The 25876-nt window shown below is 34.1% G+C and overlaps 1 protein-coding gene across 2 annotated transcripts in view; it reads right to left on the reverse strand.

The window, feature by feature from the left end:
* The window catches only part of ASCC3 (activating signal cointegrator 1 complex subunit 3), a 301692-nt gene that overhangs the window by 261402 nt on the left and 14414 nt on the right, over positions 1 to 25876 (reverse strand). For both annotated transcript variants that reach the window (XM_006727550.3, XM_081828714.1), the window contains exons 2-4: positions 20673 to 20801; positions 17639 to 17789; positions 2231 to 2790 (exon numbers count right to left, since the gene is read on the reverse strand). In XM_006727550.3, the coding sequence (XP_006727613.2) occupies positions 2231 to 2790; positions 17639 to 17789; positions 20673 to 20762 (801 nt within the window). In that variant the 5' untranslated portion in view covers positions 20763 to 20801. The remainder of the gene's footprint in view (positions 1 to 2230; positions 2791 to 17638; positions 17790 to 20672; positions 20802 to 25876) is intronic.

Genomic DNA, 25876 nt, shown 5'->3' on the forward strand with positions numbered 1-25876 from the left:
TGGTTCAAGATTAACCTCCTCTATGAATACTTTTCCTACCATAGTAACCCCTCCACACAATCTATGACTGGTTCTTTTACACCCCCATTTTCTTTCTATATACAGTTGACCTGTGAAAAACACGGGTTTGAACTGTGGGGGTCCACTTATATATGGGTTTTTCCTCAATAAATACAGTACATGACTGTAAATGTATTTTCTCTTCCTTATGATTTTCTTAGCATTTTCCTTTCTCTAGCATACAAAATATATGTTAATCGACTACATTATCAATAAGGCTTCCAGTCAACAGTAGGCTATTAGCAGTTAAGTTCTGGGGAGAGTCAAAAGTTATAGGTGGACTTTTGCCTGTGCATGGGGTCAATGCCCCTAACACCTGTGCTGTCTAAGGGTCAACTGTAGTAACATAATACCTATGCTATTTGAGTACACTTACTTAATGTTATGTCTCCTCTTACTGAACAATGAATTCCCCGAGAGTAAGGTCGCTATCTTATTCATCCTTCTATGTCCAGTAACTAGCACTGTACCTCATACATAATAAACACATACAATACACATACGATGAATGGATGGATGCATGAATTAAGTTTGACCTTGTACTAAGGTAGATTATGAAAAAAATCTTGAGAACTAAAAAACATTCTCCCTCCAACAATCAAATTCAGTTACTACTTAAAAATTGTGGCAAGGAGATAAGAAATACAAATTTCACTGCAGATATTCAGAAGTGAAAAGAAAAGTTTTATGGCTAACTCAGAAAATAAAATTTCCATTAGTTATATGTTTGTAAATTTCAGTTTACTATAATCATAATAAGACAACTGCTATGTATTCAGTTAGGATAAACAAGTATCAGTAGAATTTTCTTTATAAATCCCAATTTTTAAAACAATACCATTATTTTCAGAATGTTAGAGCAAAACCATTTACAAATGTGGAACATATCTTGATATAAATTAAACTGCAAAAAAGTTAAGATAAATGAGACTGATCACAGAATTAACAATACAATAACTTATTTCCAAACTGAAGTTTATCAGCATAATACCTATCATTACCATGGGGTCAGGCCTCCAATATCTGTTTAGTTAATTCCCTAAATTAATTTTTCTCTGAAAAAAAAAAAACTAGTATTTTTTATCTGTATTTCTGACACTTGATGTGATTTAAAATAGTAACAATAACAAATAATATTCACAGCTACATTACCATGTAATGAGTATTTACTAAATGCTACTTACCATTTCACATATAGATAGATCATTTAAGGCTTATAACGATTCTATTATCTTTGCATTCATAGCCCTGTGAGGCAGTCCAACAAGAAAACAGCCTCTGGAAATTCAATTACCTAAAGTCTTACCACCAATAAAAGGGAAAGGAAGGACTGTCTGATTTCAAAGCCTCTACCCACTCTGCAACAGTATACCACTTCTCTTAATCCTTCATTAAATATGTTACTCATCTAACTTAACCAGTATTAAGATTAGGTTGACATTATATTAAATTTATAACAGGAAAGGAATATAAAGCCAGTACTGAGAGCAAAACTAAACACTTTGAGATGAACTTTTCATGTAACTGTAAGAGTAATTCATCATTTTGAATCACGTAACTAAATCGTGGCATAGAAAGGAATTAAAATGTTTTCCTTTATGTGATATAAAAAACTTATAAAGACTTTTTTTACTAAGTAATATAAATTAGTCCAGTTATTTCTAGATCAGTCTGTTTTTCAAAGTTTATTCTTTCAAACATGGAAACTAGTGAAAAATATTTTTCTAAATCAGTAAGTCACTTAATATATAGGTAAAATTTCTAATACTTTGAAATTTATTATATTTTCATCAAAGAACTCTTAGAAATATAAAGCACTATACAAACATTAACACTTACTAGTACAGTAATCATGATTCATCATTTAAACCTATACACTTTTTGAAGATTATTGACTATTGATTATTAAAATGTAACAGCAGATTTAACTAGGACTGTCCCAATAACCAAGACATGTGGACATCTTAACTGTTGCCCTCAGTCTTCTGTTATTCATTACACTCACAGTCCTCCTCCAACTACTTAGTGGAAAGATATACATGCATACTATATAAACCATTTGGCTACCTATTTTACAGGAGCACAATATTAAACTATCTTTGTTAACTATCCATGTTTAAAAAGGCTATTAAGATAATTCATATTAAAACTTCAATAACTTCCACCATACCTCATTCTGAAGTTCATCACCACTTTTAACAGAAGCAAGCATATCATATAAAGTACAGCAAAGATCTTCTATTCTTGTTGCTTCAGCCATTTCATTTAAAGTTGCATTTAAGTACTTCTCAACTTCACACCACAAAAAGGAGTCGTTTGTTTTTTCCACAGGCTTGAGCTCGGGGGTGGAATGCTCCTGAAAATGTTCATTCAGAAACTTCTTATAATCAAGGCTTATAGTTTTCTGGGGTTCACCATTTATTGGCAACTCGTCAAAGTGGTCCAAATCATGCATGTCAAATGAAAATGCTAAATTTTTACCAAATAAAACTCTATCACTATTTTCTTCCTCTGTCATCTGGATAAGAGCAGTGAGATTGTCTTGACAGAAACGAGAAGTAATTCGATTAGTAGCATTACAAGCTGCAGTGGCCGATGATGATGGAAAGGGACCAAACATCTGCTTGATAGCTTTTGTCTCCTTGTGACCAATGGAGTCCTTCAAGTGAAATGTCTTGAAGAGAAATGCAGCCGCACTTTCAACTGCTTCTTTCCCATTATCTATTCCAACTATTCGAAGATGAAAGAAACAGTATTAGCTCAAGTGAATCACCGTTGAAGTTAACCTCTTCAAAAAAACTACTACAAATATTCTTCTGGGTAATTCCAGCAGTGAAAATATACTGATAAAGATAACCAATTTAGAAAAAAAAAAAAAAAGATAACCAATTTAGGAACAGAAAAATCCCTTTAAGTCCCTTCCCAAATTCCCAAAGAACCATATTAGGTCAATAAATCATTACTGGTAATCATTCCCTATCTAGAAAGGAGAAACTACCTGGTAACAACTCTTTACCTCTTTCTAAAAACAGTTTGAGGCATTAGCTAAAACTTATTTAAAAGTGATTTTTAAAAACTGATTTGATAGGCTAGTTAAATAAACCAAAATAAGGTATACAAAATATATCTGAATTACAGACTTTTAGAGCTAGGAGAAAACCTCAGGAGATCTATAACTTCCTTTCCAATTTGTACTGTGAATCTGAAATGGCAAGAAATAGATTTATATAGTTTTCACTCAAAAACATTTAATACCATCAAGGATGGACATAAATAGAATCTTGTCAAATAAACCTAGCCATATTATGAAACATTTAAAAGAATCTGCTGTTTAAAAGAAGTACACTTCTTACCAAAGTAAGAGGAAGTAAAGGAGCAGCCACTAATCTCTTTAAAGCATTAATTCCTCATTACTGATTTTCTCAAAAGAAAGAACGAACCTGTATCTGTGTCATAGAATTCAAATAGTCTTAGAACAGAAAAAAATAATTTTAATCTTCAGAAGGACCCAAAGACAATGTGACTGACCTTAAAGAATAAAGTTAGTAATATAACTACTAGTATCTTCCTGAAACCATGGCTGCAATTCTATCATTGATCACAAATCTTGAGCAGCTTAGCACAGCCTGATATTCAGTCCAAACTCCTATATTTTGTTTTCAAGTCACCCTAGGAGCTGACTCCACCCTTTTATTCCAGCCTTATTGACCATTATCCATTTCTAACTCCAGCCAACAAGGATTTCTTAACATCTAAAAACCAGGTCCTGTCCTATGCTATGCCTATTTCTATGCCTTTATGTAACCTTCCCCAAAGTCTCTGATTATCCAAATTTTACCCATGTTTCAGAATCCAGCTTAACTGACTCTTTCAGGGGTGACTATAATATTGTGTACAATGTTGTACTCCTTCACTGTTCCTAGCCCAAAATAGGTGCCTCAATAGAAATATGTTGAATTAACCTAAACCCAGGCCTCAATGACACCAGACTAGTGGTTTTACACTATATGACACTGCCTCAGTAATTTTTTATCTGATGTTTACACATGTGTGTAGAAGACTAACAATTTATATGAGTGAAGATAATTTTACAATGGCTATTATTTCTAATTTCCTCAAGTATAAAGTCTACTTGCATGATTATAAAGAATTTACAAAACAGTATGGGACACATATTCTTTTATTATTTCGGAAAATACATGACAAAAAACTTCTATAAATTAAGTAACCCTTTAACTGAATAACATTTATGTACATTTTACTTAGTCTATACATGATGCTTAGAGAACTTGGGTTTTGAATAATTTAGGAATTGTGATAATTCTACAAGTAATTCAATAGGGTTGGGACTACTGAGGTCTGAACAAAAATGGAACTTACATTTTCAAACTCACTTTATATCTAACACCATAAACATATATTCTTTTGTAAAGATATTTTACACCTTGGGATATTTCTTAAACAACTTCCTAAGAACTTTTACATTAAATTATCTCAATTTTTCCTAACAAAATTATCTTCATCTTACAGATGCTAAAATGGGGACTCAGAGATAAATAACTTGGAAGAAATCAAACAGCTAGTTATCAAATGAGATTCAAAGCAGATTTCTAATTCCTCAACAAAGTGCTTTACTACATACACTGATTCCCTATAAATTCCCAGAAAGCAGATTTATCTCTAATTCTCATGTACTAAATAAATAATAAACACTTTAGGAAATAAAGTACTAACTGTGAGAACAGTCTTAATTTCTTACCAAAAGTGAAATTGTACCATTATTACATCACTGGTTAAAGTATGTTACAGCCATATACTGCATTCATTAAATATAATGCAGTGGAACTATACATCTTGCCAGAAAACAATCTCCATAGTATAGTAAGTGGAAAAAAAGTTATGAGTCTACGTTTGAAGAAAAGTAACTACAGACTCTTGGAAACATATCTGAAGATCAGAAACATTTTTTCAGGGTTTCAAATTTTTAAATGAATACTGACATATCTATTTGTAAAAAAAAAAAAAGTCTTTAAAAATTTTTAAGTCAGATGTTAATACCCTTTCCTAATTATTAACCCTACCCTCGCCTAACTATTAACTCTCCTTCTGTACAACCTACTCCAGCATATCTTTGAGTAGGACACGTGTTCACACCACAGAGTGGTTTCTTTTTTTTTTTTTAAGTGAATCAGCACCACGCTATTCAGGAGTCTGGAAATTCATTTTTGAGAAAAATTAGCAAACACCATTTATGGCCACTGTTGGCTTTCCAACAGAGACTACAGCATTCTGAATACAATGGGGCACTAAAACACGCAATGCCGGCTTTTTGCCACGCTGCCTTCCGGCAACCACACACGTGTGTCTTCCCCGCCCAGAACCGAGACCCGCGTTCCAGTTCGCGCGGTCCGCACATGATGACGTCGTAAGCACAGGACACTGGCTGTTAGCCGACCACCCTGATAAGAAGGCACCTCAGGATTGGAGCAGAGAACCCTGGCCTCACGCAGGGCGGCAACAAATGAACCACCCCGTTTACTAACACTTGCCCACCCAGGAAGCCAGGACTCCGATCTTTTGGTGACTAAACTATATGAAAGGTATTTGTAAAACACGGAGAAAACATCTGAGGAGACTGAAAGCAATCTATGTCTGACTTGTCAAAGGTCTGGCAGGCCCCACCTCCCCTCAACAGAAATGGCAGGAGAAAGGAAACCTCCAGGAAACCGCGCCTGTCCATCGACCAGCTGAACCGGAGCATAAATAACGCGCCACAGGGAGAGAAGGGGGAGACCTAGGAAACGCGTGTGGTGTGCTTCTAGAGTGGAAACTTGTAAAAAGTAGTCCTTTTCTTACACTGTACCCAAAATTAAATTTATGAGATTAACTGTGAGGATGTTGTTCACAAATAACCTTTTTTATGTACAATGTTAATACTATTTTATATTTTATGCACAATGTAAGACTGGTGAACTTTTAAATGATTATTTAGTAGGCTAAAAGCTCTTCAGCAACTTAACATTTGCTCCAATTTTCAACCCTTTTCTATTTCACACGACTGCCTGTGCTAATCTTTCTGGACGGATTTTAAGAAGCTTAGTTTTTTTTTTTTTTTTTTTTTTTTTTAAGATTTTATTTATTATTTGACAGAGAGAGACATAGTGAGAGAGGGAACACAAGCAGGGGGAGTAGGAGAGGGAGAAACAGGCTTCCCCGCGGTGCAGGGAGCCCGATGTGGGGCTCGATCCCAGGACCCTGGGGTCACGACCTGAGCCGAAGGCAGACGCCCAACGACTGAGCCACCCAGGCGCCCCAAGAAGCTTAGTTTTGTCCTCAAGATAAAACATCAGAAAAGAATAAGATATACACTAAGTAATCAGTTGTCAAAGCTTGAAACTTAAGATCTCCAAACCTTTAAGAAAGCTAGTCTAGATACCTAACTACTTGAATATCAAATTTTCTATCCATAAACACTATACAAGTTGGACTGTAAATCAGAAAACTGGCTCTTATCACCTGGCACTTCAACTGTAACACATTTAAAGAGATATGCTTAGGTCACTATTCTGTATTAGTAATAAATACTTGCCCTGCGTACTTCCCAGTTACATTGAGAGAAAATGAGATGTGAAATGTAAACTATATAATTGGTAGCTGATCACTGTAACATTATAAAACACATTTTTAAAATCATAGTTCAGTGATGATTATAATCTTAAATCATTCTTGACACAAAATTTACTTCTATATCCTTTGATAGCAAAATACTAAGAATTAAAGGGTTGTAAACTATAACTTTTAGCAAATAACCTACACATTAATAGTTGGGGAATTCTTAAAGAAGAATGAATAAAAAAATTTTAATTGAAAATTGAATAAAAACATCCATCAACTGCTTGCATCTTTAACTGCTAATATTCAATTTACAAGTTGTTAACAAATGAGTTCTCTGACCAGTTACATCTTCAATGTTCAGTAGAAAATACTCTATAAGTATCTTCTAGATTTATATTTTAGTATTGAAATGTTCAAAGCAGTCAAATTTACTTTTTCATGTTATGCAAAACTTTTAAGTGTTCATTTTACCAAACACTTGATCTGCAACTGTAAATACCATAATATTATAACCCTGCATCAGTGTCAGCTGAAGTTCATTCCATTTGTTAAAAGTATCAGCAACACAGCCAAGCCATTAGAAACATGCTATATTTGCAGAGATTAGCTGATTTTTTAACCGATAATTATGATAAATTTTTTTACAAATATGTAAAATATTTGTGCCATAAACTTTCCCAGGACAGCATTACATATATAAAAAAAGTACAGAAGTAAGGATTCTGCTTAAACATACACTATTCCATTCCCCAATCATTTCTTTCCCTTTACATATTCCCCTCCAGTGCCATTGGTGGGCTTTTTAACAAGAATAGTATCTAAAATTGTCTAAAATGAATCATGCAAGTATCTTCCTCATGTGACAAAGAAACTCAAATATACTGAGATTAAATAACATATTAAGACTACAAGAGCCAGGATTATGTTTTCTTTTTACATTATACCATCTTTCAAATAATCACCAAATTGTCAAATTTATGATGTAATACAGATAAGCATCTACCATATGACTTTTTGGGGGATGAACTGAATAATTTATGTCATCTAAACTTTAAAATTGCCTAGTTATGCAATTTAGTATAATGAATGACCTTCATTTATTTCAGAGTGTAACTCTGCATCAAAGCACCTCCAGCAAAACCTCACATTAAGTAGCCATAGTATTCAAGAAATGTTCAATATAGTAATTTAAAGGAGTTGCTTAAATGTTAAAATTATTCCTGCACTTACACAGAAATTATTGCCTTCATGGTGAGCAAATAATTAAAGGAAAGCAAAGAGAGAAACATACTTGATAGAGAAAAAGAGAAGTACAAGAGATTAAAAATAGTCCAAAGCACTTCCCCATGTTTTAAAGTCAGCCAATTTTATGTATATTCACTACAAAATATGAATATTCATCTTACAGTGTAGACTTCAAGTCAGCACCCAGCCACTATATTGCCCTTTCTACTACTATAAAATCCTGCATCAAATTATGACTTCCCAAGCAACCAAACAGCTAATATAAAAATGTCAATTTTATATGAGCTTCCTACAGTAAAACCATTACTTTGAGCATCACTAAAGAAACTGTACCTTTGAACAAATCACATAGCTTACTGATATTTAACTAGCATTTTAAACTTTTTAATGTCCAAGGGAAAACATTTTAAAAAAAAAGGATGATGTAAAGTATAGACTTCAGTTCTGTATCCATTTATCAGATGCTTAGTAATATTATACTTGGTAATATTATAAAGAACATCAACTGCAACCTTAAAAATGCCTCTACTAAGGAATGAAGTGCAAATTACTCAGGAAATTATAACCACTTGTAACTGAATAATATAAACTAAAACTTTATAAACTGAAGATTTGATCCTATTTCCAACTTTTGCCATTGCTACAATGTCCATTCAATTTACAGCTGTTTTGCCATATCCTCAAGTAATCTGAATTGCCTGTTTATACAGCTGATATATCTGCAAAGTCATCTATGATTTAATTCACTTATTCAGCTCTTTTATTTTGTAATTTCTCTGGTGAAACAGACATAAATTTAACAACTTTGACCCTAACCATTTAAAACAAAATCTAAATCTGTCCCAGAGTGTCCTTCTTGATGAATTCCTTCCTGACTCACCGAAGCACAGTTCCTGCCCTTATGCACAGTTCCTTCACATCACTGAGCACATACATTTATCACAACAACTACACAGAACAACGATACGTTTACCAATGGCTATTGGTACATCTAGATTATAATAAAATTATTCACTGACAGGCATTTACCAGGCTTTACTCTACACATTTGTAGTATTGCTTCACATCACAACTACACAAAATAAGAATTATCATCACTGTTACAGATGAGGAAACAAGATTAGTGATTTTAATTAGCTACTCACTAGTAAATGACAGAATTGTATTTGTACCACATCTATTAACTGATAACTTTAAATCATCCTAAACTATAGGAAAATGATTTTATGAAAATGAAACAAACAAATATGGAATAAAAAATATAGTTGTGGATATTCCAAATAAAGTATTAACTTACTGGATCCATCCATATATCTAAAAGTAAACTATAGGAAAGCAGAGTTTATTCAGAAATGAAAAGGTGGTCTGATTAACAGAAAATCTAGCAACATAATCTATACTCAAAAAATTAAAGGAGAAACGTCTAATGCACAGATACGATGGCTAGAAGTGGAGCAGGTGGTGAACAAAAGACAACAAACAGAAGAAAAGGCCAAGCCATTACAGCCTTGGGTCTTAACATTACCAAGTTACTGAATCCTACAGAGGGAGTTTGTGAGATGAAACATGTAAACCCACTTGGTCTCTGTTACCATAGTAGGCTTTGATATTTGAGCTGAATACATTCCTAATACATATTTATGAATGTATAAATATATGTAATAAAAATAAGCATGAGAATGATAATACAAATTTATTACACTTATGATATTGGTTAACAAAGGCTGAGCAGGGTCCGTAAGTTCTGACCATATCGTTAAGATTTTATTTCTTAAGGGCGCCTGGGTGGCTCAGTCAGTTAAGCGTCTGCCTTCAGCTGAGGTCATGATCCAAGGGTCCTGGGATCAAGCCCCATGTTGGGCTCCCTGCTCAGTGGGGAGTCTGCTTCTTCCCTTCCCTCTGCCCCTCCCCCCCTGCTTGAGCTCTCTCTTTCTTGGTCTGTCTCTCTCTCAAAAAATAAAATCTTAAAAAAAAGATTTTATTTCTTAAAAAATAAATACTGAAGGAAAGATAGCCAAGTGTTAAGCTGAACTGTGAATACACAGGCATTTGTTATATTTTTATCAGTCTGAAATATTTTAAGAAAAATGATATGAAAAGCCATAATTTGTATTTTATTGAATAAAACAAGAACATATACAGTACACATACAGCTCAAAGAATTATCACAAAATGAATGCACCTACTTAATTTGGATAACTACTTCAAGATAGAGAGTATTATCAGCTCCCCAGAAACTTAGAAATCCACTCCCAGTCATTACCTACTTCCTCAAAAGTAGCCAAAATCCTGACTTCTGAATCAGAGATCAGTCATGACTAGTTTTCAATTTCATATAAACAGAATCATCATCCTATCTGTTCTTTTGTGTTTGGTTGCTTTCATTCAACACTGTAAGATCCATTTACAATGTTACATATAGCTGTAGTTCATTATTACTATAAGGTAGTTTACATATCATACTTTATGCCACTATTTAACAGTGAATTGGATTGTTTCCCCTTTAAGGCTATTACAAATAATGCACTGGTCTTTTGCGTACATGCACAGGCATTTTTACTGGAAATTTATGTACACATTACAGGATTAATATATACCAAGACTTAAAATTTCACTTGTCCAACCACAGTAGATACTGTCAAACAGTTATTCAAAGCAGTCATACCAATTTAAAACACAGTCAGTAGTGGATGAGAATTCTTATTTCACAATCTTGAGCCTGAGCAACAATTGGTATATCGTTCTAATTTTATCATTCTGATGTGCATGGAGTGGCATCTCTGATTACTAATAAGGTTGGACACCTTTTCGTGTTTACTGGCCATTCAATTGTCTTCTACAAGGCTCCTGCTCCTTTTTATATAGGATTACCTTTTCTTATTAATTTGTAGGAGTTCATATTTAATATAGATAAAAATTCTCTTTTGGGTTATATATGAAGCTATATTCTCCTGTGACTTGTCTTTTTACTCTCAAAGAATAAAAAATATCAGTTTTAATGTAATCCAATTTACCAATTATTTCCTTTATGAGTGCTTTCTGTTTACTATTTAATAAAATTTTCCATATATGAAGATCATGAAGATATTCTTCTTTATTATCTTTTAGAGGATTTATTATTTCAAGCTTCATGTTTTATTTTGTAAGCTGCTTAGAATTATCTGTACAGGTTTAATTTTTTCATATGCATATACAGTTGACCCAGCACCATGTACTGAAAAAACAGCCATGTTTCACTACCTGAGGACCTTCATGGTAAAGAAAGAGCCCTAATATCCACAAGTCAGTTTCTGGACTCTATTCCATCCCACTGGTCTATTTGTCTATCTTTAGACCAACATCTCACTTCTAATTTACTAATCTTAATAATAAGTCTTAATATCCAGTAGAGTCAATGTTCCCTCTTTATTTTTCAAGGTTGACTTGGCTGCTCTTTGCCTCTGAATTTCCATATAATTTTCAGATTATCTTGTCAATTTCCACACACAAATGCACACCCTGCTGAGATTTTGATTGGGATTGCACTGAATCTGTAGGTCAATATGGGTAAGAATGATCTTATAATAACGAGTATTCTAATCCTTTGTATATTACTGCATTTATTTAGGTGTTCTTTAATTTCTCTAATACTTTAGTTTTCAGTGAGGAAATCTTGCTCACCTTTTGTTAAATTTACTTCTAGATATTTGATGATTTTTAATGATTTTGTAAATAGCATTTTAAATTTGCTGCTGGTAAGCAGAAATAAAATTGATTTTTAAACTGACCTTGCTAAGTTCATTTTCTAAGACCTGGCAGTTTTTATGTGAATAATGGCAGTTTTTATGGATCTTTATACTCTTTCTTGCCTTTTCAGCAAGGACCTTCAGTATAGTGAGAAAACGAAGTGGTCAAGGGTATTGTCTAATTTCCTATCTCAGGGGAAAAGCTTTTTCAACACTGCATCATTACATATGATGTTTGATCTAGGCTTTTTAAATATATATTATTTATCAAATTCAGAAAGTTCTTTCCTAGTTTGCCAAGAGTTTTTATCAGAAGTGATTTTAGATATTCAAAAAATGCTTTTTCTTCATCTACTAATCATGTGATTTCAAACCTTTATTACATGAATCACACTATTTTTTCCCCTATTTATTAATCCAGTAACATTTTGTGCACTCATGTGCATTTGTGTTCCCTCTCACCACATTTCACATGTATTTTTCTTTATTGATCCATTTGACAGTGTATTACAGTCTTCATGACACTTCACTATAAACACTGCAGTATGCATCTCCTGAGATTTAGGATATACTTACATAGCCACTAAACCACTGACTTACTTCAGATCTAATATTACCTCATGATACCCAGAGTACATATTCAAATATCTACAATAGTCCCAAAAATATCTTTATTATTTTTTTCTAATTCTGAATTTAATCGAAAATAGTATATTAAATTATTATATGCCTGTAGCCTTCTTTAATCTACAAATAATAACCTCATGCCTGTTTAAATGACATTATATGACATTCTCCAGTAAAGCCACCAAGGCATACAAATTTCTTTGTGTGAAGGTTTTTAATTACAGATTCAATTTCTTTAAGTCAAATATTCAGATTTTCTATTTCCTCTTTTGGCCATTTTAGTCATTTTTGTCATCTTAGTCCTTTGAATCTGTCTTCTTCTCATTCTCCTCTTCTCCATCCAGCTTCCTCTTCTGGAATGGACAGTCACCTCTAGGAAAAAGTGGCCCAAACGCCAGGATCACATTCTCTGGGTTTATGTCTGCTTCCAGATCTCAACCCTGTAATTCTTCATTGTTTTGGTAGACTCTGACATAATTAAACAAATTTTATATTTTACAGTTTTTCCAGTTATTCTCCAGAGAGCTGTTCCAAATTAACCTGTCTGCCAATTTATGGGAAATGGAACTCCAAACTTTTGTGGAATCTGCAAGTTTCAAGATAGCTACTTTTCACAAATACTCCTGAAAAACTTCTTGCCACTTCAAATACACAACAGGCCTTTATTATTCTAAATGTGTAGCCTTACTTCCATAGACAGAATTTCCAGATCCTAGTATCTTTTTAAGCCTCCTTTTCCATAAACTGATTTCTACCCTGAGTTTTAATTCCTCACTTTTTATAGTAAAATCTTGTTTCCTTTACAACTCAAAAAACATAATGGACTACCAAATTCCCTAACCTACACTTTGTAAGTCACTCCTGTCCAACCTACATTTTGATTCATACTTTTCTTAAAGACAAAGTAATTAAAGGTAAAATGCATAAGAACATCAAAACCCAAATAAAGTAGCAGCTGTAAAACAGAGAAATCAAAACAAACAGGTCTGTGTATGGTGAAATAATGTCAATGAATACTGAAAAAAACTAGTTCAGTTCTGGCTGAGTCCTAATCTGTATTCAGACCAGAATAAAATCCTTAGATCATTCTGTTCTGGCTCTGGGAGACATTCAGTTACAGAGCTGAGTAGGAAGGAACTGCAGGGTCTTTCTACTGACCTTTCCTCCATTCTTCACCCCACTCTAATTTTCCTATCTACACTGTGGAAGTCTTATCAGCTTCCCAAAATGAGCATTTAAAACTCTAAGTAACAGATACACATGCCTAATAACATGATGCATTTTACTGACTGCCATTCTCAATCTTGACCTCTTTATTTTCAAAAATGTTTCTATTTAGAGCACATAAAATATATTGACAAAGTTTCATTACCAACTGAATATAGGTTAATATGACTATGCGTACCCTTCAAAATCCATGGAGGAGATAGTTACGTCTACAATGAGTATTTAAATAAACTAAGTATAAGATTAAGGGCCAAGAATACTACTTTTAAATAATTTATAATGGTTTCTCCCTAAAGCTAAGTTTTATTATTAAAATAATCTTGGGGCAGAATAAAATTGTAAAAAGGTATAGGAATATATTAAATGTAAATCTGAGAGGAAAAAAATACTTTAGCCACAAAAAAATACGCTGTTAGCATCAGAAGTAATAAAGATCACAGAGTACTTTTAGTTGAGTTCTCAATAGTTTACTTATTTACTGAACATCTACTATATCCATTGCACCATATTGGGTATTAGTATTCCATACTATAAAAAAGTACAGAATAGATGATAGTCTAATGGAACACTACTAAGATTAGAAAAGAATAACAGAGGGCGCCTGGGTGGCTCAGTTGGTTAGGCGACTGCCTTCGGCTCAGGTCATGATCCTGGAGTCCCGGGATCGAGTCCCGCATCGGGCTCCCTGCTCGGCAGGGAGTCTGCTTCTCCCTCTGACCCTCCCCCCTCTCTTGTGCTTGCTCTCTCTCATTCTCTCTCTCTCAAATAAATAAATAAAAAAATCTTTAAAAAAAAAAAAAAAAAAGAATAACAGAGGACATGAATGAAGCCTAAGCCATTTCTTCAAAGATGAGAAGCATTTTACCAGGTGAACACAATGCGTAAAGTTATTTTAAACATATAAAAAGATAGAAAAAACCAGTAAGCACTGTTGGGAGAAATTAAGTTAGTTAACACTGTATATGATTAGTAGTAAAGGTTGCATATGATAGAATGGTAAGGAAATGAAAAGGTAAATTGTTTCAATTCATAAAGAAGCTTTTCTTATGTCCATTCTAAGGGATTTGATCTAAAGAGTAATATGGGAATAAAAAATGAGCTTTGCTTTTTACAAAGATCAGTCTAGTAATAGTGAAGAAGTTGAGTAAGAAAGGAAGGCTGAGGCAATAGGCTACTACAGTAATTCAGAGAGATGTTAAAAGCCTAAATTAGAGCAATGGTAAATAACACAGAAAGAGTGAATTTAAGAATAGGGGAAAAGTAGACTTGACGGAACATGACATCTGAATACAAGGTAAAGGAAAGAATCTAGTATTTCCATCATGTTTCTATTTCAGAATTTGGGTCTAGCCTATCTTCACCACGAATCAACCATGGGATTCAGTTAACCTTCATGGGTTCTGTTACCTTACATACTAAGTGAAGGGATTGGACCGATGTTCTCTGATGTCCCTCATCAGCTTAAAATACCCATTACAATGACCAGACATTATACATGGTCTTAAATAAGTACCTTATACGATTATATTCAATTGAAATATAAGTGGTTGTTCTTCTTTCTTTATTCTTTTAAATCTACCTCTTTAATACAATTACACCAAATTACCTGTGTGAAAGAGCAATATACGAAATCACAAAAACAGGGCGCCTGGGTGGCTCAGTTGGTTAAGCGACTGCCTTCGGCTCAGGTCATGATCCTGGAGTCCCGGGATCGAGTCCCGCATCGGGCTACCTGCTCGGCAGGGAGTCTGCTTCTCCCTCTCCCGCTCCCCCCTCTTGTGCTCTTTCTCTCTCTCACTCTCTCTCAAATAAATAAATAAAATCTTTAAAAAAAAAAAAAAGAAATCACAAAAACATTTTTCCCATGAGACTAATTTTTCAAAGCCGCTTATTTTAATTACACTTCTATTATCAGCAGTATTTTCATTCAGAACGAGTGGCTGACTACTAGTCAACTATTAGTTTCAATAAAACTAATACTTACTCAAGTTAAACACAGCATTAAATTGTAGATATAATAGAGCATCTGCCTAAATCAACCCTAAGGTCTTCTCTGTCATGAAAATATTCTTTTGAGAAATTACATCTCAAAATAATCAATTCCTTAAACACATCAATGAATAGATTAGTCCCTGAGTGTAAATCAGATGTTTTGCCAACAGGCAAAACTCCTAGGATTATATTTAATAACTGATATTTAAAGCAATGATTTCTGACTTGTCAGAGATACTCAGGGAAGCTGTCTAAAGGGTACCTAATTTCTTAAAAATCTTAATTTCCACATCATTTAAATAAATAATTTAGTCATGGTACAGAATAAACTCAATATTTTAATACTGTTTTGCTAAGTATTCTGAGTTATTTTTACAACTGAACTAAAGAAGAGGAAAGACACCTTCTACAGTTTTTGAAAAAGTATTTTAGTCAGACCACCCCCTCTCCCCAATGGCCCTAACATCTTAGAAATGAAAACAGTGAAGTCCAGAAAGGTTAAGATCCTAGTCAAGTTGATGTTGGTAAACTGGAGACTATATTTTCACTACAATTTTCCAATGAATCTAACTACCTCTAGATTTCTGTATTTTTAAAATATAAAAGTGTGATTCTATACCAAATGCTATTACAAATCTCATCAAAGTGCACTTCATTTCCCCTAGGCTTAAACAAAAAAATCCCTTACTTAATAAAGCCCTTGAACTTCAGAAGATAATGTAACTACAAAAAGATAACATGACATTGACTTTGTACTTGAACAACTTAAAACGAGGCCATTAAATTTAATATTATACATTACAAACCAATGATAATTAAATAATACATCAAAGTCAAAATATTTGAAAAATAAATATAAAGATTTGATGATCCTAAATAAGTCAAGTATATGAGATATAACAGAAACACCCTCCCCAAAGTTAGTGTAAGGAAGAAAACTGCCAACCAGCATATGATAAAGGATCTAAATTTTTCCTCTACCAAGAAATCACCTGAGAAAACTTTTTCATTTATTTATCAAGTGAAACTTAAGGCTCTAAAACATGCCAAACACTATTCCAAGCACCAAGGATGAAGTGTTACAGAACAAGAAAAATAAGATCCTATCCTCATGAAACTTACATCCTAGTAGCAAAACACAGGCAATAAACAAACAAGGCAAATATCAGATAATGATAAGCATTATGGAGAAAATGTTACTGAGGTTGTAAGATAAAAGCGTGACTGGGTAACAACTGGAGACTGGATGGTCAGTGAGGGCCCCATTAAGAAAATAAGTTTTTAGCTGAGTTCAAAACGACAAGAAAGGATCTACCCACTCTAAGAGAAGGACAGAAGTACATTCTCAACATAGGGAATAACATGACCTGCACCAACTGGGATTGAAGAAGTGAGAAAAGGCCAGCATCTCAGGAAGCACAGTTGGTGAGGGCAAGGATGACTCGAGATCAGAAGAAAGGTGGAGGCCAGATCTCATAAGGCTGAGTATCAGCATGAACTTTTTGGGTACAAACCTGAATCTGGAAAATTTAGAACTACAGTTGTGTTAACTATGCTTTTTAGTTATCAGAGTTTAGAAAGAGAGGCTGAATCTCAAATGAACAAACTCAGATGTTTTACCAAAGAATCATTTGTTTTACTTTGTTTTTGTTTTTAACCTTGGGAAAGTAACCTATATTAATATATAGTATCACAATCTCTATTTATAATTTCTTTCAAATATAATCAATTGACGAGAATATTAGTGTGCAACAGGAATCGAAGCAAAGTTTAGCTTCAGTGCTGCCCCTCACAAAGTGTTGGCAGGCCTCTATAAGAAATTGAGCTACATGGCTTTTAAGGTTCCTTCGAGCTACATTAAAATTTTTATTTACCCTCTCCTTATTTCCAACATAATAGTGGTTTTCAAACTCTAAATTCCTATGAATTCCTCATGAATGATTGTATAATAATTACTAATTTAATTCTGCTTCTATGACTCTATCCTGAGCTCCTAGATAGATAAGACTATCTTTTATAATTATAAATAATTGTCTGCAAACTTGAGCCTTTCCCTTTATGGTATACAATTTAAAAGGAATCTATTTTCAAACCTTAGTGGCTCTATAAAACAAAACAAAACAAAACAAAACAAAACAAAACTATACCTATCTGTTTTGCAGCCTGCAATATATCATTTAAGTCTTCATTTACACTTTGCATTTCACTCTTCTCCAGTTTTTCATTCAAAAATTTTACTATCTTCTTCCATGTCATATCCAAATCTACAATTTGTTCATGAAGTTTGGACCGCTTCACCTAAAACAGCATAATAGAGACATTACTTAATGGTTTCCTCAAAGCCATCACTTACCACATACATTTTGCATTACATTATACAACGTGGCACCACCCACAAGAATTCAAAATTGCTTTTTAACTTAAGCTCCCAGAAGGAGCTTTATTTAAATGTGATTTTAAAAAATCTTGTCTGTTTAAAAGATATGTTTAAAAAAACTTTATTTTTCATAGTTTCAATCACAATGAATATTCATTATGCAATTATTTTCATACAACAAAAGAAAAAGGAACAAAGGAAAAAGTCCAACATCCAGGGGTGCCTGGCTGGCATGGTAGGTAGAGCATGTGACTCTTGATGTCAGAGTCATGAGTTTGGACCCCGTGCTGGGTATGGAGCCTAGGTGAAAAAAAACAAAAAAAAACAAAAAACAACTGATGAAAAGGTCCAACATCCAGATAACAACAACTGGTAATATCCCACATACTTCTTTTCCATTTTTTTTAATATAGCTTAGATCATACATATTACATATAAGTGTATATGTCATGCTTTTTTTTTTTTTTAAAGATTTTATTTATTTATTTGAGAGAGAGAATGAGATAGAGTGAGCATGAGAGGGGGGAGGGTCAGAGGGAGAAGCAGACCCCCCGCCGAGCAGGGAGCCTGATGCGGGACTCAATCCCGGGACCCCAGGATCATGACCTGAGCCGAAGGCAGTCGCTCAACCAACTGAGCCACCCAGGCGCCCTATGTCATGCTTTTTGATGAAAGGTATTTAAGGAAAATCAGATTCGTATTATGGGTTCAATACACTCAAATCAGTATTGTATGATCTTAAAACAGGTTAGGCATCCAGGAGATTCTTATCTATTCACAATCTTTTCTTGAGACTATAAATATTTCCATTCTCAAGAACTGACATAGAAAGCAATAAAAATTTTATTTCATACCATTGACCTTGACCCATGGATTAAACTTCATGAAGCCCTCTGACCAAATAAAAAAGTAGTGGATTAGACAGAAAACTGTAATTTTCATCTTGGTTTGTAGTGATGATATTGCATAATTCATTATTATTTCCCTGCCTCAGTCTTCTAATTTAAAATGTTAATTAATGCTTATTAATCTGGGCTTAGGGGTAAGAAAATGGACAAATGTAGAAATGAAATAAGATTAGCCATTGGAGCACCTGGCTGGCTTAGTCAGAGGAGCATGCGACTCTTGGTCTTGGGATCATGAGTTCGATCCCCACACTGAATGTAGAGATTACTAAAACAAACAAACAAACAAACAAACAAAACATTGGCCATAAATTGAATTAAATTGTTTCAATGGGTTATAGGCACAAAAAGGTTCAGCTTACTTTTCCCTCTTTTATATTGTTGGACATATCTCCAAGATAAAAAGTTACATTAAAATGAGGCTCATTAGAGGGTGTCTGGATGGCTCAGTCAGTTGAGCATCCAACTCTTAGTTTCAGCTCAGGTCATGGTTTCAAGGTTGTGAGATTGAGCCGTGTTGGGCTCCATGCTGGGCTCTGCAATGGGCATGGAGCCTGCTTAAGATTTTATTTTTTTAAGATGTATTTATTTATTTGAGAGAGAGAGACAGCATGAGAGGAAGGGGCAGAGGGAGAGGGAGAGAGAATCTCAAGCAGACTCTGTGCTAGGCACGGAGCCCAATGTGGCACTCAATCCCAGGTTTCCTGAGCGGAAACCAAGAGTTGGATGCTCAACAGACTGTGCCACCCAGGCACCCCTGCTTAAGATTCTCTTTCTCCCTCTCCCTCCACCCTTCCCCCCTCCCCTGCTCCCTCTCTCTTTAAAAAAAAAAAAAAAAGAGAGAGAGAGAGAGAAAATAATAAAATAAGGCTCATTAGATCTGCCACTTTCCTTAGGAAAAAAAGAAGTGTCTAAAAGTCTATAAGAATAAGTGAAATGACATGAAATAAGCATGTAGTCCTTATACATTTTCAAATTTTAAAATCTTCTGTTGTATGTTTAATACTTGTTTTACAAGTAACTTGCAAAAGGGGCTTTGGTTAAGTGAGGAGAGAAAACAATTCAAGTTTAAGATAGTAATATTAATTAACTGTATAGACTATACCTTTATTTTAATTGCCATGAAAATGCAAACAGCTCCCACTGTAAAGAAGGTCAACTGTTTTCTGTAGCAAAACTGTATCACTGTTAGAGGAAAAATCTATCTAAAGATTGTTAACAAATCTTCCTAGTATCTATCATTAAATGAAGGCATTAATTCTAAAACTGCATAAGGACTGTAAGCAATAAAATTCCAACCTATTAGAAAACAACATTAATATTCTACAATAGAGTCAAATAAAGAGTCATCAAAGTGACTGTTGTTTTTTAAAAAACAACACAGGGTCAGTTCCTTCATATATAGAGCTCACACGTTCATATATACAGTTTATATATCTTCAGGCCTATAAAGTCCACAACCAATTATAAGGACCATACCAAAGTCAATTATGAGATCAGCTACTGATTTTAAGACATTAATATTCATACTTTCCATGTTATGGTAAAGACATTATTTCTGTCCACTTGATAAAAATTTTACCAGAGACCCATAAACTTACTCAGATGATCCAGAGTTAAATTACTGGATTAAATTACAAAATTAACTGTGGCAGAAATCTTAGCAACAAAAACTAACAAAGAATTCTCTATCATAGTTCTGATTATTCTCTTTGACAATACAGTCATAGGTGCTTAAGGTAAGTATGTTCACAGAAACATCATTACCCATTCCCTTTCCTGGTGTAACACCAAACAAGAGAAAACTTACCACTTTTTTAAGTACACAAAACTAAAAAAAAGAATGTCAATTATCTGCTTCCATTGTACATTTATAATGTTTTCATCTAAAAAGTTTACCTTTAAGTCAGCCACTTCTTCATTATAATTATCTTGCTTGGTGACATTTGAAAAGGAGCGCAAAGCTCCTGTGAGACGGGGTAAAGCCATCTATTATTCTCAGTGATCTGTACAAGGAGAAACCTGAAACTGAAACAAAACAAGATGATATTTATCTGCTGGGAGGAGGTTGGAGAAGTAATCAAATTCAACAAATTAACCTGTACAAGAGAAAAGAAAAACCAATTAGTTAAAACGCAATTGCCACCAATGTTGAAAAATTCTCCTGACACATTTTTTACCCATGAAGTTTTTTAATAACCACACTGACTATGGCTGAAGAAAGGAAAAAGAAACACAAAAACACCTGTTTGTGGGTACTACTATAACATCCCTTCAAAATGAGTTTTACAGATCCCCAAGGACAAGTCTCCAATACTGTCTTACCACTGCCAGTCACACTGGAAGACATGAAAGCACTTTCCCATCTTTTCTCCAATTTTGTTTTATGCTCACTGATTTCATCTCACATTACCCTTTACTTTCAGAGTCTCACTGGCTTTTTCTCTTCTTGAAGTATCAAGCACGTTTCCATCTAAATGCATTTGCATTAAGGGTTCCCTGTTTAAAATGCTCTTCTGATGTTCATATAACTGACTCCTTGACACAAGATACTTCCTGAGATGGGATTTTCTTGACTACTCAATCTAAGACAGAACAACTACCCACTTCCTATCTCTCAAAGCACAAAATTTCAATTCTCCTTATACTAATTAATATTTGACATATTCCTGTTTATTTATGTGTTGTCTCACTTCTTGACAAAAAAAGATTTCACTGTTGTGTCCTAGCAAATAGAACAGTCTGGGAATACTTTGGATAGTTGATAATTATTTGGTAAATAATGAAAGAAAGAAAAATGGAGAAAAGGAGATAATGGTAACAGAGAGACTTAAGAACAGAAGGAAAAAATTAAAGCAGCTGGGGAAGGGGAGAAAGAAGTCAGATGATCTGATCTCCCTGTTTACATGCTGACAAACAACTAAACCTTCTGGCAAACAGACTAATAATATTGACTATAAGGGGTCTTTATCTATGAAACACTGTTGGAGCATCATCCTGGATTAAGATTGCTTATTATAACAAAACTATAATCTACAGGTTTATAAGGCATGGCTCCCTGGACAATGTCACAATAAGTATGTAAGTCTCTAGGACAGTTCTCAGGGATGGTTTTGCCTCGCATGGGATAGTTGGCAATATCTGGTGACATTTTGAGTTATCACAACTGGAGAGTGGGGAGTATGACTGGCTTCTGGTAGGTAGAGGCCAGTCATGCTGCTAAATATCCTATAATGCACAGGACAGTCTCCCCACAACAAAGAATTATCTAGCCCCAAATGTAAATAGTGCAGAGTTTATGAAATACCATTCAAGAGTCTGAAATAGAGGTTTTTATAATCCAGTGACTTCCTACAGTCCTCAATTAAGAGACCTCATTGATTACATTGGGCCAAAGAGCATGCGTCCAATGTGGGAAAGAAAGAACCAGGGGGGCCGTATAGAATATTTCAGACCACACCCTGATTCTGCTCTTCCTCACTGTTTATATCCTTGAAGTTATCACAAAGTTTAATACTTGGAAAAATCTCTGAGTCCTATATTAGAATAATTACATATAAAATAACTGAAATGTTTAACAAAATAAGAGAATTTAAAAATAATGAAGAATAAGAAATGACAAAGCAAATCTGAAAATATAACTTTTAAAAATAAAAATATATATTTATTAAATTTAAAAACAATCAATGGAAGGGTTAAAAAATAGATTAGACGCAGCTAAAGAGAAAAGCAGTGACCTGAAATAAAGACCTGAAGACTAACCCAGTATGCTGTCACAAATAAACAAAGTATAGATTAAGAAAGACAAAGAGGAAGAAGTCCAAATATATCAAAATTCACAGTAAGTGTAAATGAATTAAACTTAACACTCAAAAGATTGACAGAATTACTAAAACAGCAATCAAGTGAACATTAGAGTTACACCTAAAACACAGGACAATGAAAGTTTGTATTGAATAAGATCTTCCTGTAAATAATAACCAAAGTAGCTGGTGGCTTTACCAAAAATACCAAATCAGACAAAACAGACTTTAAAACAAAAGGTATTATAAAGGATTTAGAAAAAAAAACCCTCTCTACATAATAATAAAAATTACATCTCACTAAGAAAATATAAAAATTTTCAATTTGCATGCTCTGATGAAAGAGCCTTAAAATAAATTAAAACAAACAGAACTCCAGAAGAAAGTCACAAGTCCAAGATCAGTGAAAGTTCAATATTTGATTATTGAGAGGTCAAACCAATGCCCCCCAAAATTCAGTAAAGTTATATAGGGTTGAGCAGTGAAACTAGTAAGTTTAACTTAATGAACATATACAGAAATCTGCACCTAATGATTAGAAAATACATATTCTTCACAAGTACATTTATAAAAGTTTAATGAAGTAGTCTGTGTATAGTAGGCCATAAAGCAAATTTCAACAAATTTCAAAGAATAAGTACCATACAGATCAGGGGTCAACATACTTTTCCTGCAGAAAGACAGAGTAAATATTTTAGATTTGGGAGGCCACATGCAGACTTTGTCACATATTTTGTCGTTTGTTTTTGCTTTTGTTTTATTTTTTTATTTTATTTATTTGACACACAGAGAGAGAGAGAGAACAAGAATAAGCAGGGAGAACGGCAGACAGGGGAGAAGCAGGCTCCCCGCCGAGCAAGGAGCCAGATGTGGGGCTCCATCCCAGAACCCTGGGATCATGACCTGAGCCAAAGGCAGCCGCTTAACTGACTGAGCCACCCAGGTGTCCCTTTGCTTTTGTTTTAAACAACACTTTAAAAGTATAAAAATACTATTGGGCTCCAGGTGACCAAATTAGTTTGCTGACCCCTGATATAGACCCTATTTTCTGAGCAAAATACAATTAGATTAGAAATCGGAAACAACAAAGATAAAGTAAAAAAACACAAATGATTGCATTGCAAATCAATAAGGAAATGGTATGAAAATGGCTGGGAAAAAAAGATTTGGATGCCCTATATCACACCAAAGAATTTTAATCAGGAAAGTAAAATGACCTAATTTGCAAATAAACACCCTAGCTAGCTGACTTTAAATTTCAACTACTCATTGGGAGTGAACTTAGGAGAGCATTTCTGGGAACAAAATGACTCAGGGAATCACATCTGGATTTTTCTAACACTGGGTAAATACTGTCTGGAGAATCTGGAAGGAGAAATGAAAGCAACAGTCAACAGACAGCACAGAACAGATTCTGTATGCATCAGTCACCTAGCTAAAACTAAGCCCCTGCCTCTACTCCTCATCCCAAATTTTGACTCAGTAGATCAGATGGCACTGAGATGGGGCAAAAGAATTTTACATTTCCAACAAGTGCAGGTCAAAGACCACACTTTGAGAACAACTGTCTTAGGGATATTATCTTTTATTCTTAAATCACCATTCAATTTTGTCTCAAATCAATAGTAATTAAGGAGTTTCCACCTACTAAGAATTCAGTGACCTGAGTTTAAGTGAACAATCTGCTTTCTAGGAGCCTTTCTCAAACAGGGTCTGTGAGAGAATTAAGTCTTAACTGAAAGTGACTTGAGTGGCTTTTTTCTCAATTCTCCCAAGGATAGAACATAGAGTTACTATTATCCATGCAGGAGAAATAAGGCACACAACAAACAATGCCTTTGGGGACTGGGGTTTAAATTCTCTATCTAGATTAAGAGACTATAAAGATAGGCATTCTATTCATAATGTTTGACGTTAACCCAGAAGTCTTTAAAGGTCTTGACAGAAAAATGAAGATATTCGGCCTCAGAACCTGCCTTTTACCACATAAGTTAGTGTTTTCAAAATGCAACATCATAACAAAAGATATATGATACATGGAATATTCTGCTACATGGAATATTCTGCCTCAGGTATGTTTTATGAATAAAAGGGGTATTTGGGACCACTACTTCCATCATTTTGACATAACCCACTATAATCTCCTGAATCCCCTGTCCTTCTCAAAAAAGAGCAGGGCATGAGAATAAAAATGGATGAAGTCTAATTCACAAACCTAACAAATCCTAACAAGATAATACACCCAATCTCTAAGAAGAGATCTAACAGCAGGGCTTGGTAATGAGATCACACTGTTGTTACAGGAGGAAACTTTAAAACTCTGAGGTCTCATCAAAATGACCAATATTAACTACACTTGTCAAGAAAATGAAGTAACCTATACTACTTGATTTTCTAATTTAGTTTTATCTGTTTTTCTTCCTCAGGTTGAATACTAACACTTTAAAAATGTAATAGCTCATTTGCTCATGATGACCTGTAAATCATTTATTCACAAATATTTGAGTTTCTCTGATTTACCGAGAACCGTCAGACACTGGGTATAAATAAGATTTACAGAACTCTGCTCTTCAAAACTCACTGTACTTTGTACCAGTAAAAAGATTACTAACACTTAAAGTTATCTAAAATGTATAAAGGTCAAAATGAGAAAACAAATTTTACATCTTGGTCATTTATTTAATCAGCAAATATCTATAGATCACCAACGATACATTAGACACATTGTGAGGCTCTAAAGATTAAAAAAAAATACATTTCGGGTTATGACCGCACTTGCTCTGAATGACAAGCTTACAGTATGGCTAAGAAGAGTTATAATAAAACTGTAGGAAGACATAGGTGGAATATCTAAGAGAGTGAGAAGGAAGGTAGATAAGAACAGAAGTTGAGATCTACAGGACTTGAAAGAGTTGCCTGGTAAAGAAAAGGCAAGGGTATTAGGAGAAAACTAAAATAACAGACTTACTGCTTAAAAGAAAAACCCTATATAATGTACACTTGGAGACCCATGGAATAAGAATAAAGATGTAAGCAGAGACCCAATCTCAATCTAAGCACTTTTCTTCCTGACAATCAGAGTCATTGAAAAAAAATTAACATACTGTAGAAAAATTACTCAGGTTTAAGTTTGGTGAACAGATTAAAGGTGGGTCAAACTAGAGGCCAGCAGAACAGACACATGAAAAAGTGCTCAACATCGCTCGGCATCAGGGAAATCCAAATCAAAACCTCAATGAGATACCACCTCACACCAATCAGAATGGCTAAAATTAAAAGTCAGGAAACAACAGATGTTGG

The sequence above is a fragment of the Leptonychotes weddellii genome, chromosome 8 (genome assembly GCF_054177405.1).
Source record: "Leptonychotes weddellii isolate Sample4059 chromosome 8, ASM5417740v2, whole genome shotgun sequence".
NCBI classification, from domain to species: Eukaryota; Metazoa; Chordata; class Mammalia; order Carnivora; family Phocidae; genus Leptonychotes; species Leptonychotes weddellii.